Source organism: Lampris incognitus, chromosome 12 (assembly GCF_029633865.1).
Source record: "Lampris incognitus isolate fLamInc1 chromosome 12, fLamInc1.hap2, whole genome shotgun sequence".
Taxonomy (NCBI): domain Eukaryota; kingdom Metazoa; phylum Chordata; class Actinopteri; order Lampriformes; family Lampridae; genus Lampris; species Lampris incognitus.
Window position 1 is genome coordinate 28,914,084 of NC_079222.1, and position 20,119 is coordinate 28,934,202.

The following is a 20,119-nucleotide window of genomic DNA, read 5'->3' on the forward strand; positions in this document are numbered from 1 at the left end:
TTAGATTTCTCTTTTGTACTCTGTTCCCCCGATCTGTTCTTTCCTTGCTCCCTTGAACTTTTGTCCCATTGCACATCTTCTTTGATATCTTCTTTGATCTTTCTCTCTTCAAAGCATTGCCTTTGTTCGTTCTCTCTTGCTAATCCATCTTCCTCTACTCTACTGGCGTTTTCCATCCCCCCTTTCTCTACATTTTCCTCTATATGTTTTCTCAATTTCCCCTCCTTTAATATCTCTTCCTCCTCTCTTGACAATTTCTTTGCCCTTTCCCCTCTCAAAAGCTCTTCTTCCCTCATTCTTTCTTCTTCATCAACTCTTTCTGTTCTATCTTCTTTCCAAAATTTACCAGCTCTTTCTTCCTCCTCTCTTTTTATTTGTAGTTCTTCCAATTTTCTCGGTGAGCCTGGTGCTTCCTGTCTGCTCTGCCTCCCTGCTAATCTTTCCCTTTCCTCTTCTATTTTTTTCTTCTGTTCCTCTGCTCTGCTTTTCTCTGTCATGATCTTTTCTGTTTCCTCTCTTCTAAACTTCTCTTCTTCAATACACCTCCTTTCTAGCTCTTCCTGCCTCTTCTGTTCCAATGTCAATCTCTCACGTCCCTCTTCTTCCTTCCGAATTCTTTCTTCTTCCTGTTTTCTCTTGTTCCTCTGTTCCTCAGCCGCTTTCTCTTCCAACCTAATCCTTTCCCGTTCCTCTCTTTTATTTTGTTCTTCTTCCTCAAACCCCTTCCTTTCTAGTTCTTCCTGTTTTCTCTGTTCCTCCAATAATTTTTTACTTTCCTCTTCTTCTTTTCTCTCTCTCTCTTTCTTCTGCACCTCAGCCTTCTCTTCCTCCATCCTGGAAAATTTCTGTTTATCTCTTTCATTTTTTTCAACCCTTCTATGTTCTTGTTCTTCCAGTCTCTTCTGTTCCTCTGTAAATCTCTCCCTTTCCTCCGCTTCTTTCATAACCTGCTCCGCTTCCTCTTTTCTCACTCGCTCTCTCATCTCTTCCTCAGCTCTCTCCTGAGCCATCCTAATCTTTTCCTGTTCATCGCGTTTTACTTTTTCTTCGTCCTCCATCCTCCCTCTTTCTAGTTCTATTAGTCCCATCTGTTCTTGTGCTAATCTCTTATCTTCTTCCTCTTTTGCTTTTCTCTTTTTTCTCTCTTCTTCAGCTCTCTCCTCCTGCATCCTATTCCTTTCTTGTACCTCTCTTTTAATCATCTCTTCCTCTTCAGTTTTCCTCCTCTCTAGTTTTTCTTGTCTCCCCTGTTCCTTCACTAACCATTTCGATTCTTCTTCTTCCTCCTCTCTTTTATTTCTTTGTTCCACAGTTCTGTTCACCATTATCCTAGCCCTTTCATGTTGTCCTTTAATCTCTTCTTCTCCTGTCCCTGTCCTTTCATGTTTAAAATCATGTTTTTCCTCTTCCTTTTGCCATCTTTTCTCAATTTCTTCACAGACAATTCCTTTTTCCTCCCCAATACTATTGACTGTCTTTTTCTCGTCGGCCATTCTGTGCCCTTTTCTTTCTTCTCCTTCCTCTATATTCATCCTCCTTTCCTCTGTTCTCATCCCTGTTATCTTAACCATCTCTTCCTCCTGCACAATCTTCACATCCGCAGCCTTGCTGCCATCCTCTTCCTCTGTTGATGTTAATTGTTGATCTAACGCTCCAAAGGAATTAGATGAAGTGGCAGAGCTCTCGAAAGTTTGCCTTTTATGAATGTCCTCCATGGAGGGATGGTCCACGCTGGGTAAGCTGAAAGTAGAGCTCCTAGGCCTGGGCTCCTCACAATATATATGACTTCCATTAATGCACAAGTTACTTTGCTCTGCTGCTGGAGAGGGGCCCTGTTTTGGGTACCCTAGAATATGGAAGAGTCCTTGGGAACTACTGGTGTCTGAGTTGCTTGAGTGATTGTGTAGCTTCAGTTTAAACTTCTTTTTAACTAGAAGGCAAAAAAGAGAGCAAACAGGTACAATTTCAGATAAATAAAGTGTTTCCTTAGAGTATCTTGATGCATGCTCAATAATCTAGGTAAGAAAATCAAAGAGGGTTGAATCAGCTCATCTGGATACAACGTTTATTGACAGATATGTTTCATCACTCAACTAAGTGACCTCTTCAGTCTAAACTGACTGCAACATGTCAGGCCAGGACTCCAGTCTACACCCATCTACAGGCCAGTGGCCGCTTTTTCAAGGATGAGGATGTGCACATCCTTCATAGGGAGGAAAGCTGGTTTGAACGGGGAGTCAAAGAGGCCATCTATGCTAAGAGGGAACGACCATCCCTAAACCGGGGTGGGGGGGGTGAGGGGGGTCTAAGAGTACATCTCTCGCCATTTTACAATGCTGTGATTGCAAATATTCCCTAGTCCTCTGTGAATAGTACACATGGCCATTGAAACTAATGGTCACACCCATATTTGCACATGAAACTGGTCGTTGATTTTGGCCGTGATGCAACTGTATTGTTTATAAGGGTGGGGATACCTGCAGTCAGTTTAGACTGAAGAGGTCACTTAGTTGAGTGATGAAACGTATCTGTCAATAAACGTTGTATCCGGATTAACTGATTCAACCTTCTTTGTGTTTCCTTCGAGGTAAAAGAAACCTGAAGGCTAAAGAAAGTGAAACTTTACAATAATTAGAAAGAGCGTCTCATTTTCTTGGAAATATTTTTCATAAAGATTAGAAAAAGACAATGATATTCAAAAAGCAAAAGGGTGAGGGTGAGTTTAACAAAGCGTTTCTACTGACCTTCAGTGGGCTCTGCATTGAGACCAGAGACGTGGCTGCTGCTAAGAGAATTCTTCTGAGGCAGCGAGCCGAGAACAGACATCGACTGAGACATGTTGCGCTGCAGGTTAGACTTAGGAGAAAACAAATTCTTCAGCTTGTGCTTTTTCTTCTCTTCCTTTTCGGCAATGCCCTCACAATACCCATCCCGATCTCTCTCATCCTCGCTGTCTGTCAAAACCTGTGACAATGTTGGCAACACAACGGAAGTCGTGTCAGAGAGGCCCTCTTTCTTTTTGCCACGAACTCTGTCTTTGAATTTGCCCAGGCGAGATCGGGGTTTTCCGGCAGCGGATAGGTCAAACATGCTGGCAGTCATGTTGTTCCTCATGAACTGGATGTCCAAAAGCACTTCCCCTCTGTCTTTGTCTGGCTTGCCAGCTTTGCTCAGCAACTTAAACCATCTGTGGAAAAACAAATAATATTAATGTTTTTCCTGCCTCATCCTGTTGGATACATAATCAACAAAGTGCAACCATAATTACAAGGTTTTTGTGTTTTTTTTTTGTTTTTTTTTGCAGAGTACTTCACAAAGAATACACTGCAGCTGCCATTAACTGCTTGCATCAGTGTTGTCAAGTCAAGTCAAGTCAATCTTATTTGTATAGCCCAGTATCACAAATTACAAATTTGCCTCAGGGGGCTTTACAGCAGCACAACATTCTGTCCTTAGACCCTCGCATCAGATAAGGAACAACTCCCTAAAAAAAAAGGTTTAAGTAGTCTCGCTTAGTTTACATGTATGTGTTTAGTAGCAGAGAGAGAAAGAGAGAGGGCATGTGCATGCATTGATATGAGTAAAGCAGATTTTGGGGGTGTCCTGTTCACTGAACCTTTTCTGGGGCCCGGACATTTCTGTGGGCAGGCCTGACTGAGGCCGAAATCATTCACAGATACAGGTTGCCAGTTCAGACAATTCTTGCTATACTTGATGACATCATGGATGACATTGGACCTGTCTTCTGTGTTCTTGGTGCAAAGCCACCATTTACACTTTGCCACACAGATAATTGCAATCAGATGCAAAACAAGGGCAAATTGCACTCAGCTGCTAAACTTTATGGGCCTGTTTGCACTGTAATATAATTTGTACAATATCTTTTGTGAATCTTGAGATGGGGCAGATAGCAGTTGCAAGTGATTCGCAATTCATGGTGCTATCAGCAGCCGCAATCAACTCTTTGTGAATTCCCATGTCAATACAGCGTGAGTCTTAGAAAAATTAGAGACATCCGCTGATTGAAACAGATGAAAGAGGAGGGGGGGTTAACAGATAATTAGAATAGGTATACTTACAATTACATTTAGTTATCTTTCAAATTAAAAACCCCATGATATGAGTAGAAAGTATTGTTTTTGCAACTGCATTTATAGCCTTTTTTTTTTCCTTGAACGTAGCTTAACCATGTCATGTGATATGCTACTTCAGTACACTTTTAACAACAAATATTACTGGGACCTCTACAGAAAATTGCAGATGAACATTTAATATCCAGGTATTCACATTATAGACACTACCACTGACTATCCCTCTAACAAACTGACCACAATTTCAAACACTGACCATACGCAGTCCAGCCATATACTAGGTTTTGACCTAGTCTTGCTGGACTAAAAGAGTTGAATGGCTTGCATAATGACTGTGTCTCTGATATTGGCTACAATGTGGCTGCTGGTGAGTAGCAGAAATTCATTGTTGGTTTCAAACTTCTTCTAATAGAACATAGACCATGTCGGACAGTAGGGGGGGGGGGATACACTGGCCAAATCCTTTAGTGTCTGTGTCCACGTCTGTATCTAAGTTTGTGTCTTCGTTTGATGGCTGTTAGATCTGGCGCTGACTAAGCTAACTGGCTAATCTAACTGCTAGCCCATGTAGACTGGCAGTTCTGACAGTCATCCTGGCGTTCGTTCTCTTGGACAGTGATTTCTTTGTTGCTTAGTTTGGACATATGTGTTAAGTTTGGATATATGTGTTTAGTTTGGATATATGTGTTCTTAGTTTGGATATATGTGTTCTTAGTTTGGATATACTATGTGTTAGTTTGGATATACTATGTGTTAGTTTGGATACATGTGTTCTTAGTTTGGGTACATGTATTTGGTTTGGACATATGTGTTCTTAGTTTGGATATATCTGTTCTTAGTTTGGAAATAAGTGTTCTTAGTTTGGAAATAAGTGTTCTTAGTTTGGAAATAAGTGTTCTTAGTTTGGATATATCTGTTCTTAGTTTGGATATATGTGTTCTTAGTTTTGATACATGTATTTGGTTTGGACATATGTGTTCTTAGTTTGGATATATCTGTTCTTAGTTTGGATATATATGTGTTCTTAGTTTGGATATATTTGTTCTTAATTTGGAAATAAGTGTTCTTAGTTTGGATATATGTGTTCTTGTAGTTTTTGGATATGTGTCTTTGTCTTTGTGTTGCACTGCTGTGGGCTGGGGGAAGCGATATTTCGTTTCATTTCATGTACATGAAGTGAAATGACAAATAAAAGTGTTCCTGATCCCTGATTAATGCAGTATGTTTAATTGCGATCCCATTGTGTTTTTATTTTGCACACTGCTGAATACATGTTCCTCCAGTGATTTGGACTGCACATTCACTCAGCCAACATGCCTTTCTTCACATACTACATTTGCAGTGAATACAGGACGGAATATAAGCTAATGAAAATATCAATCGTTAAATCGCAGTTTATAACTGAGAAATATGTAACTCGCTTAATTTCGTTTTGAACTGAAATTCAAAGAAGATGGAGCTGAATATTATGGCAACGGATTATGACCATGAACTCTGCACATCTAAGTTTTCGCTCTCTCTGTATTGTGTCTGTGAGACAGGTCTCGAAATCCTGAGGAAAGTAAATGAAAAAAATTAGTCAGCACAAAACGTGTCTATGAAGCAAACTCTAGGTCACAGGTTCATCACCCACATGGCTGAGCAACACATTGTGGCTGTAGTTTGGAATTTTGGAAGGAAGGGGCAGTGTGTGTGTGTGTGGGGGGGGAGGGGTCATGTGTATGTATCTCTTGACACTTTGGCAGGTTAAAACAACATAAAAATGCTTTGGCAGGAGCTTCTTATCTCCAGGGAAACTGGACGTTCCTCTAATAAGAAACAAGTTACGAACTTTGTCGTAAACACTATAATAAAAACTGGGGTCACACAAACAGCCTTAGAAGGCAGGTACGAGTAAAGCAGCATCACAACTAATCTTTCCAGTTGCGAGGTTTTCTACTACAGAAAAAAAAACTTAAAGAATTTAGCCATGCAATGCAACATCATGTGACGTCAGCATGACGGTATGCTATAGGAATAAGTTCGGAGATGACCCTGCACATCTTCACGTGACAATGTAAACAGCAAGGCTAGATTACGGACTGAGCATGCCGGGCGAGTGCCCCAGGGCCCCAGACCATGAGGGGCCCCAAAAGGTCAGGTGTATTGTGTTATAGCGTCGATTACCATGTTGGCTATTTGCATTAGTTTTACATTTAACAATGTTTAGTATTGTTTGCATAGCCTATCCGATGGGGGGGGGGGGGCAATGGACATGCGTGCCCCGGGGCCCCCTGGTAAGTTAACCCGGCCATGGTAAACAGGGAGAAAATATGATAAGCTATTTCCTTAATGTTTGTACGTGCTTTTGTGTACTGGTTTTCTCCCCCCCTCACCCCCCTTTTCTCCCCAATTACCCCACTCTTTCGAGCCGTCCCGGTCGCTGCTCCACCCCCTCTGCCGATCCGGCGAGGGCTGCAGACTGCTACATTCCTCCTCCGATACATGTGGAGTTGCCAGCCGCTTCTTTTCACCTGACGGAGAGGAGTTTCACCAGGGGGGACGTAGCGCGTGGGAGGATCATGCTATTCCCCCTCAGTTACCCCTCCCCCCTGAACAGCTGCCCCAACCTACCAGAGGGGGCGCTAGGGCAGCAACCAGGACACATTCACATCCGGCTTCCCACCCGTAGACACGGCCAATTGTGTCTGTAGGGACGCCCGACCAAGCCGGAGGTAACGGGGATTCGAACCGGCGATCCCCATGTTGGTAGGCAATGGAACAGACCGCCGTGCCACCTGGACGCCCTATGTATGCATTTCTGTGTGTTTTGGCAATGCCTAGGACTTAGAAGCAATTGAATCAAATATGTAGACCCAATTTAGTTGTGCCATTCATACTCAGTCCCCCTCCTGTCTGACATAGACCCACTAAAAACTAAATATGTGTTCTTGGAAGTTGTTCAGCTAGCAGCTAAATTTTGCAACTACGATGAACAAATACATCTATATAACCAAAGTAGGCCCACAGTATGGGCTCCATCCATCCATCCATCCATCCATCCATCCATCATCCGAACCGCTTATCCTGCTCTCAGGGTCGCGGGGATGCTGGAGCCTACATGTCTTTGGACTGTGGGAGGAAACCGGAGCCCCCGGAGGAAACCCAAGCAGACACGGGGAGAACATACGAACTCCACACAGAGGACGAACTGGGACGACCCCCAAGGTTGGAGTACCCCGGGACTCGAACCCAGGTCCTTCTTGCAGTGAGGCGACCGCGCTAACCACTGCGCCACCGTGCCGCCACAATTGGGATATACAAATAAAATTAACTTGACTTAATTCATCCAAAACTTTGAACAGCTACCGTGTCTAAGGAGTGGCCAATTGTATAGCTATTCAATTACTATTCAGTTATGCCTCACTTCCAATATGGCTTGGCAATAGACATGACATGAAGATAAATTTATTGTTTTTTAGAGAATCAATTGTCTAACATTGCTTTATTGATATGGTATCCCTGCATAAACCACTGAAGCACATAACAACAATAAGTGATGAACATCCTGTTTAACTTGGCAATGGGAAACAGAAACGGCCACCACTGCTCATACAGAAGAGAAATTACTAAAGCATCAGGAGTGAGATGGAGGAGGTATTAAGTACATGACAAGAAGGGCAATTAACACCTGATTTGGAGTTAACAATGTCTGCACGAACTCAACAGTCTTGCACGCCTCTAAGGACATTATGAGGGGGCCATTCTGCTGCTGTAAATAAACAGATCCAGAGGAGGACACTGCATGACTCAGTCTTTGGTATTTTGGATATACTCACCCCTCTTGTTCAATAACCATTTCCTGTGACAGCCTGAATGGCCGATAAGACAAAGCCCTGACTCAAGCCTTCCTTATCACAACACACAGCTGAGTTTGACTTTTTGCAAGTGTGTGTGTGCATCTGTGTGTGTGTGTGTGTGTGTGTGTGTGTGTGTGTGTGTGTGTGTGTGTGTGTGTGTGTGTGTGTGTGTGTGTGTGTGTGTGTGTGTGTGTGTGCATCCCAAATATGGAATTTACTGACAATGGCACTTTGTTGATTAATAACACCGATTGGCTCCACGGTGTGGAGGCCTCAGTCGTGTGCAGGACTTCCCATCGATGAGCAGAAGGTTTCAAACACCTGAAACAACTCGACCAAAACCTTCTGGGTTTAAAGAGCGAGACCAAAGCACTGTGAGTGTCAGCCCAGCTAGCCCGAAGTAAATGACCCGTTTAAATTGACAAGAGTGAACCTGAAAAGGAGAAAAGAAAACACACACACGCTCTCTCGCTCTCTCTCTCTCTCTCTCTCTCTCTCTCTCTCTCTCTCTCTCTCTCTCTCTCTCTCTCTCTCTCTCTCTCTCTCTCTCTCTCTCTCTCTCTCTCTCCCCTCTCCCTTCTCTGCCTTTATGAACTGTCTGGAGACCATAGGATCAAGGTTTCTAATCTCGCTCTCTCTCTCGCTCTCCTCCCCCCTCTTCCTCTATGGACTGTCTGGAGACCGTAGGATCAAGGTTTCTAATCTCTCTCTCTCTCTCCATCTCTCTCTCTCTCTCTCTCTCTCTCTCTCTCTCTCTCTCTCTCTCTCTCTGAGTTCTTTATCATTTGGCATCATACTCCCAGTACAACAATGCTAAAAATGCTAGAACAGGCAAAGATATGTTCCTAATTCCCATCCTGCAAACCAGGCAGCTAAGAACTACAGCAAATTAACTGGCTTCATGTACCACAGACTGCAAACAACTTTCAGCAACATTATACAGACCGAATCTTGACTCACAATTAATGTTTTGTGCAGTATAACAACTCCTACATACTGCAGAAAAGTATTCCAGGAATTGGCGAGATAGATATCTTAACCCCCAAAATGCACACAAGACCAGAATTTTCTGTTCCAAACGCAGAGATAAGAGTGAGTCCAGATAAGTTACTGTGGCAGTTTATATGTTCTGATGCTGCTCAGGTCTCCTCATCTTCATCTTATACCACAAAATGTTACAACAATTGGCTGGTCAAGATTTTACACATAAGGCAGAATTTGTGCAAAATAAGTCTGCAACTACTGCCGGAGGTTTTGAAAGACAGATGACCATATCAGTCATTGTGGGAAGATGGTGGATAGATGAAAAGGGTAAGTATTAATCAGCCAACATTTGAATTTGATAACGCTGGCCTTTACTAAGCTTAGGCACTAGTGGGTAGTAGGCTCTGATGAGCTACAGTGCCTTGCAAAAGTGTTCAATCCCTTTGAAAGTCATCAATAATTTCTGCATTATAAAAGATACTCACACATCTGTTCCTGAACAATATTATTTTTGTGAGCTCATAAGTTCTAACAGCATGTTCCCAAAGCCAAAATAAGTTATGTTTTGCTGACTTTTTGTACATAAATTAAAAACTAAAATATAGTGCTTGCATAAGTATTCAACCCCTTGTGCTCTGAAAGCTCCATGTTTACACAAATGACAAATTATTCCTAAAACAAACTCAGGTAAACACAACATGACATAATTAGTGGGCACCTGTAAGTTATTAAAGTAACGGTCTCATTTATGGGTATAAAAAGCACTCTGTGTAAAGTTAATTAGCCGGCTGTGAACTCCATCGGAAAATGAAGATAAAGAAGCATAATACTGAAGTAAGAGACAAAGTGATTAAAATGCAGAAGGCAGGAAAGGGAGACAAAACAATATCCAAGTGTTTGGATGTCCCACAGAACACTGTTGGATCCATTGTCAGAAAGTGGAAGCTGGATCACACCACCCAGATGCTTTGTAGGACAGGCCATCCCGCAAAGCTAAGTGTCCGAGCAAGATGTGGGCGGGTGAAGAAAGCCACAGATGATAGTGCAATCACTTTGAAGGAGCTCTAGAGGTCAGTGGTTGAAACTGGAGTAAATGTGCAGGAGTCAACCATATCACGGGCTCTCCATAAATCTGGCCTGTATGGGAGGGTGGCAAGAAAGAAGCCGTTGCTCAAAACTATGCATATAAAAGCATGCTTGGAGTTTGCTACTGAGCACGAGAGAGACCCGGTTAGGATGGGGTAAAGGTTTTATGGTCAATGAGATGAAAATTTAGCTTTTTGGCAAAAACTCAAAGCGTTATGTGTGGCACAAAACTAACACTGCTCATGTCCTAAAAAACACCCTCCCTACAGTGAAGCATGGCGGCTATGGGGAGGGGTTGCTTTTCATCTGCAGGTACTGGGAACCTTGTTCAAATTGAAGGAAGGCTGGGTGGAGCTAAATACAGGGAAATATTGGAAGAAAACCTGTTGCAGTCTGCCATAAAACAGAAGTTTGGGAGAAGATTCACCTTCCAGCAGGACAGTGATCCTAAGCACAAGGCTAAAACAACAATGGCATGGCTCAGCAACTAAAAGGTAAATGTTTCGGAGTGGCCAAGTCAAAGTCCGGACCTCGACCCCAGTGAAAATTTGTGGCACAGACGGAAAATTGCAGTCCACAGGAGCCATCCCACCAACCTGCAAGACCTGCACAAATTCTGCCAAGACGAATGGGCAAAAATTACTCCATAAGAATGTGCAAAGCTTGTATATACTTACCCCAAGAGAATCACGGCTGTTATTGCAGCAAAAGGGTACTCTACAAAGTATTGATATGTGGGTGTTTGATACTTATGCAAGCACTATATTTTAGTTTTCAATTTATTAAAAAAAAGTCAGTGAAGCAACTTATTTTGGCTTTGGGAACATGCTGTTAGATCTTATGGGTTCACAAAAATAATATTGTTCAGGAACAGATGTGTGAATATCTTTTAGATTCCAGAAATTAGTGATGACTGTTGAGGGCGTTGAATACTTTATACCACCCAGGATATCGTTCATGATAAACCAACAAATATTCTGATTGTGTTCCTGTTGGCTACACAGTGAAACTCAACTATACGCCAATGTTTACATTTATGCAATTAAGGAAACAGTTTAGCGATAAACAGAATATTACCATTTTGACTTATATGTTTTTGCTTAACTTTTATTTGCTACCAAATATAATTATCAGGGCATCCCATTGCTCAGCCTCCCTGGTAAAGAGCGACATCCGTTTTCCAAGCTTTGTCCCAAACAAATCTCTTGGAACCTTAGCTTTGTTTCTTTTGAGCCATTCCGAGGGAGCTTACTCTTGTGCTTTGGATCATTGTCCTGCTGCAGAACTCTGTTACACTTCAGCTTCAGATCACAGACCGATGACTGGACGTTCTCCTTCAGAACTTTCTGGTAGACAGCAGAATTCATGGTCCCTCTTCCAGGCCCTAAGGTAGCAAAGCATCTCCACACCATCACACTACCACCACCATGTTCGATTGTTCTTACGGTGAAATGCGGTGTTTGCTTTACGGCAGACATAGCGGGACCCGTGTCTTCCAAAAAGCTCCACTTCTGACTTGTTTGTCCACAGGACATTATTCCAAAAGACTTGGGGGTCGTCAATGTGCTTTTTTTGTAAATGTGAGATGAGCACTAATGTTTCTCTTTGTTAGCAGTGGTTTGTACCTTGCAACTTTCCCATGAATTCCATTTTTGCCCAGTTGCTTCCTCATTGTTGAATCATGAATGATGAGCTTCGCTGAGGCTCGAGAGGCCTGCAGTTCTTTAGCTGTTGTCCTGGGGTTTTTTTGTGGGGTTTTTTTGTTGTTTTTTTTTTACTTTCTGGATGAGTCGTTACTGTGCCCTTGGAGGAATTTTGGTAGGGCGCATGATTCACCACAGTTCCACATTTTCTCCATTTGGCGACAATGGCTCTCACTGTGGTTTTCTGGCATCTCGGGGCCTTAGAAATGCCTTTGCAACCCTTTCCAGACTGATATATCTTAACATTTTTTTTCTCTTGTCTCCTGGAATTCCGTGACCCCGAGAGCATGATAAGGATGATGGATGGATAGATCTTCTGGAATTTACTTCTTCTTTTTTTTTTGATGGCAGCATAGTGTGCTACATGTTGAGACCTTGTAGCCTGCTTCATATTTATGGTAAGGTTCTATATAAGTCATGTTTATATTCAACAGAGCTGGCAGCCATCAAGCCTGGCTGTATCCTATAATTGAATCCAATCATCAATTACATTTGGTTTTATTGGTTGATCAAGCAACTAAGGGGGCAATTCATTTTTAACACAGGGAAAGTTGGTGTTGGATTTTTTTTCCTCGAATAAATAAACAATTATTTAAAAACGGAAGTTTGTGTTCACTCGGGTTCTCTTTGTCTTATGATAAAATTTGCATGAAGGTCTGAAACAATAAGGTGTGACAAATATGCAGAAATCCGTTCTCATTCCCCAGGTCATTAAATATTGACGCTTTGTCAGGCCTCTCGGTGTCTGATACTGACACACAACCCTTAGCGTCTGTAGGCGACACACCGGGCTTTCAACTACCTTCAGTGTAAACCCATCCGTGGCAATATTTGATGCTCTGAGGAACTGCCCCGGACATTAATTCGGTCCAATATTAACCCGACTGCATCATAAGATGCTTTACCGCCCGGAAGTAACAAACTTTGTTTTGTTTTGTTTTTTGTTTTTTTCATGAGACAAGTTCGAAAGAGACAGGTCCTTGTTCGAACCTGTCTCAGGTTCAAACAGGGACCTATATCTATTGTTCGAAAGAGACAGGTTCCTGTTTGAAAGAGACGGGTTCCTGTCTCGTGAACCAGTCTGCACTGAACCTGCAGGATAACTTCCCTCACGCCCAGGCTGTGAGGCTTTCGGCTCTAGCTCATAGATCTACAGCACTCACCCCTGATGGAGAGATCTCCTGATGAAACCTTGTTTGAAACTGAGACCGACAATGACGTCAGGAAAATTGTAACCGTGGCTGACATAGAAACACAACGCTAGCAGTAACTTATCACCCAGCTAGCATTGGCTACTTATACAAATACATGCAAGGTGCTAACATTATAGCTATCGTGGAAGTAGCTTGAAACCCCAAGTTTGAAGCCCTTCTCTTTTTGGTAACTGACGTATGGCATGCTTCTTGGATAATGAGACTAACGTCATTAACCGTGAGTTTGGGTAGATCTTGAAGAGACCGAGTGAAAAACGCCATTGCTCCTGTGTCGCGTGAGAAAAGTCGTACAATCGTGCTCCGGGACACGATTCAATAGATTAATTGTCCTGACTACGAGCATGAAAAAGCACGATACCAGGTTACATACTATTCCTTGTCGTGTTGCCCTATAAAGGAATGAAGTGAATTTACACCCCACCCCCCTTCTTTTTTCCTCCCCAACTGTACTTGGCCAACTACCCCACTCCTCCGAGCCGTCCCGGTCGCTGCGCCACCTCCTCTGCCGATGCGGGGAGGGCTGCAGACTACCACATGCATCCCCCGATACACGTGGAGTCGCCAGCCGCTTCTTTTCACCGGACAGTGAGGAGTTTCACCAGGGGGACGTAGCGCATGGCAGGATCACGCACGCTATTCCCCGCAGTTCTCACCCCCGAACGGGCGCCCCGACCGACCAGAGGGGGCGCTAGGGCAGCGACCAGGACACACACCCACATCCGGCTTCTCACCCACAGACACGGCCAATTGTGTCCGCAGGGATGCCCGACCAAGCCGGGGGCAACACAGGGATTCGAACCGGCGATCCCCACGTTGGTAAGCAACGGAATAGACCGCCATGCCACCCGGGCGCCCCCAAAGTGAATTCACATTTTATTTGGTTTCTTTACTTAAAGCAGGATAATCTGCTGTTCATCTATAGTGGTATATCTTAAATGTCATTGCAGTTACTCTAACAATTCTCTCTGGGCTATATTGTGAGAGTGCGTCGGTTTTCTTGGATTTTCTTGCCAGATGGATTCTGTCTTTACAGCGTAATTACGGGTTGCCAGATCTAAAAGTGGTAACGCCACCAAGAAAAGAAAACCATTGCCGAAGTTCCTCAGTCTTTCCAGTTAGCATTTGCTGGTATGTCCTGTCATGAAATAACGTTTAACTTTAAAACCTGGCATACTTACCATTATAACTCACAAAACTCTCTCTCTCTCTCTCTCTCTCTCTCTCTCTCTCTCTCTCTCTCTCTCTCTCTCTCTCTCTCTCTCTCTCCTCTCTCTCTCTCTCTCTCTCTCTCTCTCTCTCTCTCTCTCTCTCTCTATCATTCTCTCTATATATATCATTCTCTCTCCCCCGTCGATCTCTCTCTCTTTCTATCATTCTCTCGATCATTCTTTATCTCGCTGTCATTCTCTCTCCCTCTCTCTCCCTATCATTCTCTCGCCCTCTCTATCGTCGTCATAGTTGAAGTTTTGTTTTATATAAAACAAAGTTGTTTAAAATAAAAAAAAATCCCTACCATTCTCTCCCTCTCTCTCTCTTTCTCTCGCCCATTCTCTCTCCCCCTCCCCCTCTCTCTATCACTGTCTCTCTATCACTCTCTCTCCCTCTCGCTTTCTATCGTTTTCATTGCTGAAGGTTTGTTTCATATAAAATAAAGTTGTTTAAACTTAAAAAACTATCATTCTCTCTATCATTCTCTCTCTCTCTATCATTCTCTCTCTCTATCATTCTCTCTCTCTTTCTATCATTGTCTCTCTATCATTCTCTCTCTCTCTATTATTCTCTCTCTTTCTATCATTCTCTCTCTATCATTCTCTCTCTCTATCATTCTCTCTCTCTTTTTATCATTGTCTCTCTATCATTCTCTATCATTCTCTCTCTCTCTCTATCATTCTCTCTCTCTCTATCATTCTCTCTCTCTCTATCATTCGCTCTCTATCATTCTCTCTCTCTATCATTCTCTCTCTCTTTCTATCAGTGTCTCTCTATCATTCTCTCTATCATTCTCTCTCTCTCTATCATTCTCTCTCTCTTTCTCTCTCTCTATATCATTCTCTCTCTCTTTCTATCATTGTCTCTCTCTATCATTCTCTCTATCATTCTCTCTCTCTATCATTGTCTCGCTCTCTATCATTCTCTCTCTTTCTATCATTGTCTCTCTCTATCATTGTCTCTCTATCATTGTCTCTCTCTTTCTATCATTGTCTATCATTCTCTCTCTCTTTCTATCATTGTCTCTCTCTATCATTCTCTCTCTTTCTGTCATTGTCTCTCTCTTTATCATTGTCTGTCTATCATTGTCTCTCTTTCTATCATTGTCTCTATCATTCTCTCTCTATCATTGTCTCTCTCTTTCTATCATTGTCTCTCACTATCATTCTCTCTATCATTCTCTCTCTCTTTCTATCATTGTCTCTCTATCATTCTCTCTCTCTTTCTATCATTGTCTCTCTATCATTGTCTCTCTTTCTGTCATTGTCTCTCTATCATTGTCTGTCTATCATTGTCTCTCTCTTTCTATCATTGTCTTTCTCTATCATTCTCTCTCTATCATTGTCTCTCTTTCTATCATTGTCTCTCGCTATCATTCTCTATCATTGTCCCTCTTTCTATCATTGTCTCTCTCTATCATTCTCTCTCTTTCTATCATTGTGTCTCTCTCTATCATTGTCTCGCTATCATTCTCTCTTTCTATCATTGTCTCTCTATCATTCTCTCTCTTTCTATCATTGTCTCTCTCTATCATTCTCTCTCTTTCTATCATTGTGTCTCTCTCTATCATTGTCTCGCTATCATTCTCTCTTTCTATCATCGTCTCTCTATCATTCTCTCTCTTTCTATCATTGTCTCTCTATCATTCTCTCTCTCTTTCTATCATTGTCTCTCTCTCTATCATTGTCTTTCTCTATCATTGTCTCTCTCTCTATCATTCTCTCCCTCTCTCGCTCTCTCTTTCTAGCATTCTTTCTGTCTCTCTCTCTTCCTCTGTGTGTGTGTGTGTGTGTAAACATTTTCCAGGGCTACGGAAGTGGTGAAATGGCCCAAAGCAGCAGGAAAGTTTTGTTATCTCTCACGAGAAGAAACGCTGGGCATCACAGCAGCCGTCCGCAGGACTTGTACGGTCACAACCAACATGTTAAAGAGGAATCACAGCTCTTTCTTTTCTTTTTTTTTTTTGCACATTAAAGATGGAAAATGTTAAGCTGAATTATTTACATCAGCATTTTTTGTTCATAGAATGCAACGCAACGAAAAGTCGTTTTTATTGACGCTTGATTATTTGTGTCTATCTGCATGCCAAATGTGCTCCATGCCTCAGGGACCAAGTCCACCGTCTGGGCTCATAAACCTTTCTGCAGCTCTTTGCTGGAATTTCATTTTGACCAGGGCAACAGGTTGAATTCTTGCTTTTGTTTTTCTTTCACTAAATAAGTCATGTGCCATTTAGAGCTGATACACAATCAAACTTCAGCAAAGCTGCAAAGAACCAGTAAGACATCACTCGTGGTCCAGCCTCGCCGACATGAAGCCAACATGCGTGTGATACACAACTCTGTGTGTGTGTGTGTGTGGGGGGGGGGGGGGTTAACAAATCTAACGGTAGAAACCCATCTCCACCTCCCAGCCATTAAAATGATGCACAGAATAACGACATTTAATCCTGTATATTTATCTTCAAATTCCACTGTCTATTGCATATCTCTTGGATGAAGGCAAAATTCCTACAACAAAAACACTTTTATCATCATACTTTTTACAGCACCAACAAAAATTCCCAATCTGTAATCATTGCATATTATTATTTATTCATTCATTCATTTATGTATTTATTTATTTATTTATTTATTTAATTTTTTGGGAATGGGATTTGGGGCTGGAATATCATCAGCCTACGACTGGCTCAGTCAGGCAGTGGTGATAAACGAACTGTTCTGGTGTATTGTAGCCAAGACGAGAATTTTACGTTAGAATCGTGTTTGTTGTGTACTTTTTCTAATGTGTCACTCTTCATGATATATATATATATATAAATAAGTCTATTTACTCTCGCTTTGACAGAGGAGGATATTATTATCTCTGTATTCAGCTGTGAGCATTGACTTGCTCATCGCACATTTGCAGGTACATGTGGGTCGTGTTGTGTGTCCGTCCGTTAGTAACACTTACTCCGACTTGCCGGCGGATTTAACTCGGTCGAGCTCCAGCAGGTGAACGGCGGCTTGCCCGAGGAGCTTGTCGGGGCCCACGAGCGCCCGGTGCATGACGTGAACGCGCAGCGTGCACCGCTCCGCGTCTCCCCGGTGGGACGGCGGCAGGTCGAAAGTGGCCTCCTCCCTCCACACGGGCGCCACGCTTTTCTCCGCCACCGAGGTGCAGTATTTATCCTTGGCCACCTGCATCATCGCGTACGCGTCGTTGGTGCCGTTTTTGCCCTTTATCCTGAGGCCTCGCGCTTGAAGCGCCGTCACCTGGACGCTCGTGGGGAACCAGTCCTGGCTCTGCGCGGCTAAATACATGATGTTAGGCTTCGGCACTGAGAGTGGGCGTCAGAGAGGCGGCGGTCGACGTGACTCCGTCCGAGTCCAAGCTCGCCATGGAGTTGAACAGACGCGACAAAGGCGCTTTATCTCGGAGGAGCGGCGCGCATAGCTGAGGAACCAGCTGATCAGGCGTGGCTACACCGGGAGGGAGGGAGGGAGGGAGGGAGGGCGTCAGACACGCCCCCGGATTAGGAGGCTGCATGGCTTCTGAAAACTCTCAAGTCTCTTGGGCAAGTCACCTTCACTGCTATAGCTTCGCATCATGTGTGTGCCCCTGCACGCTGGCTTCCTGGCGTTTAGCCTCATCCGCTACTTGACCCTGGTCAGCGGGTTTCTGCTCGGTAATGACGTATAAGCACTTTCATTTCGCCATATTTGTCACGATCATGCTAAGAAATGATGGGATGGGTTGATTTGCTGACTGGCAGATTAAAGCCATCCTCCGTGCTGTGAAGCGAGCCCTGCTTGGCTTACTTCCTCATGTAAACGCTCATCACCTCATTTGCTGAAGGGACGTTCTGGTGGAAAGCAGCAAGTGGAGTGAACCGGTCTGTACGTGGCCTTTATTACCTGACAGCCCCGTGACAGACGTAGTTCAGGCAAGGGTCCTGCTTGATTTGGACGGATCCTGTTTCAGCAGTGCATTTGTTCAGATTCACTATTGTTTCTTTTTCATCTACAATTATTTCAGATGAAAATTAGGTAGAATCATACACCGATCAGCCAAAACAGTAAAACCACCTGTATAATACTGTGTAGGTCCCCCTTGTACCACCAAAACCGTTCTGCCCTATCGAGGCACGGACTCCACAAGACCTCTGAAGGTGTCCTCTGATATCTGACACAGGAGATCCTTTAAGTGCTGGGGAATTTGGAGGCCAAGGCAACATCTTGAAGTCGTTGTCATGTTCATCAAACCATTCCTGAACAGCTTTTGCAGTGTGGTACTTGGTCTACAAACAACCTTTAGGTAGGGTACATGTCAAAGTTACATCCACATGAAAGCCAGCAACCAAGGTTTCCCAGCAGAACATCACCCAGAGCCTCACACGGCCTCCACCGGCTTGCCTTCTCCCCATAGTGCATCCTGGTGCCACCTCTTCCCCAGATGAACGACACACACGCATCCGGCCATCCACATGATGTAAAAGAAAACATGGTTCACCAGACCAGGCCACCTTCTTCCATGGTCTTCTCCATAGTCCAGTCCTGTCACTCATGTGGTGCTTTCAGTGGTGGACAGGGGTCACCATGGGCACTTGGACCTGTCTGTGACTACACAGCCCCATACGCAGCAAGCTGTGCTGCACTGTGTTCTGACACCTGTCTATCAAAGCCAGCATTACCTTTTTCAGAAAACTGAGCGACACTAGCTCTTCTGCGGGATCGGACCAGACAGGTTATCCTTCACTCCCCACGCACATCAATGAGCCGTGGGTGCCCAAGACCCTGTCGCTGGTTCACCAGTTGTCCTTCCTTGGACCACTTTAGGTAGGTAATGACCACTGCATACCGGTAACACCCCATAAGACCTGCCGTTTTGGGGATGCTGTGACCCAGCCATCCAGCCATCACAATTTGGCCCTCGTCAACGTCTCTCACATCCTCACACTTGCCCATTTTTCCTGCTTCCAACACATCAACTTCAAGACCTGAGCATTCACGTGCTGGCTAATACATCCCACCCCCTGACAGGCGCCACTTTAACGAGATAATCAACGTTATTCACTTACCTGTCAGTGGCTTTAATGTTTCGGGTAATCTGGCTGCTGAATTTAGAGATGCCTCAAGAAAATTCAAATACAATGTTAAAATGAGATGCCAGAAAGTGATGGAAAGGAGCACGTGGGCACTTTTATTTGAAAGTTCAATGTGCCACAAAAAAATAAAAAAAATAAATAAAATAGAGACTTGTTGGTCATATCTATTAAACAAAATAAGAGAATATATTTTCTGGATACAAGATGATAATATCTACCAAACATTTAATGTGCCTGTCACCGTTGATCTATTAATTTGAAATTTAATGTTTCCCAATAATATGAAAAGCCTCCATTTAGTTCAGTTTCAGAGGGTCGGTTTAACACCATGTCTGATACAATTTATGGTAGTGTGACACACCAAAAGAAGTGGATTAAGGCAGTAGTGAACCAGGGGGGTCTGGCAGCGGGCCCTCAATGGCGCGATGATATTGTAATCAGCCAATTTTTTGGGGTATTTTTTCAATATGTGAACAGCTCCGACACACAGCTCTAACACACACACACACACACACACACACACACACACGTACACACACACACGGCCAGTACCTCAGTGTCTCAAGATCCACCAAAATCAAATCCACTGGATATAAACAGCCTTTGTCTCTCTCCATACTTGGGAAACAATGAAAAGTCTCATGCCATGGCCTCCGCTTCTGGCCTGCAACACCACCATGGACAGTGCTAGCATGCAGCATCACAAAACCTCTTCTTTACAAACTGACCAGACTGAGTCAAAGCAGTCCATGAGCAAAGAATAGAAATAATGATAAAAATCAACCTTCACATGCAGAATATGCCATGAGCAAAGTCACAACACAATCATATGCAAAATATGCCAAACCTTGCACCATGATATTGAGTATGGTAGGCCTAACGTCACATGAGCAAAGTGTGGTAT

General features: G+C 43.4%; 1 protein-coding gene across 1 annotated transcript; it reads right to left on the reverse strand.

The window, feature by feature from the left end:
- rab11fip1b (RAB11 family interacting protein 1 (class I) b) lies at positions 1 to 17,431 on the reverse strand. Its single transcript, XM_056290441.1, has 4 exons — positions 17,082 to 17,431; positions 2,745 to 3,187; positions 159 to 1,930; positions 1 to 57 (listed from the first exon to the last, which is right to left on the reverse strand). Exons 1-4 carry the CDS (start codon positions 17,429 to 17,431, stop codon positions 1 to 3), a joined length of 2,622 nt encoding a protein of 873 aa, XP_056146416.1.
- Between the last annotated feature and the right edge of the window lie 2,688 nt (positions 17,432 to 20,119).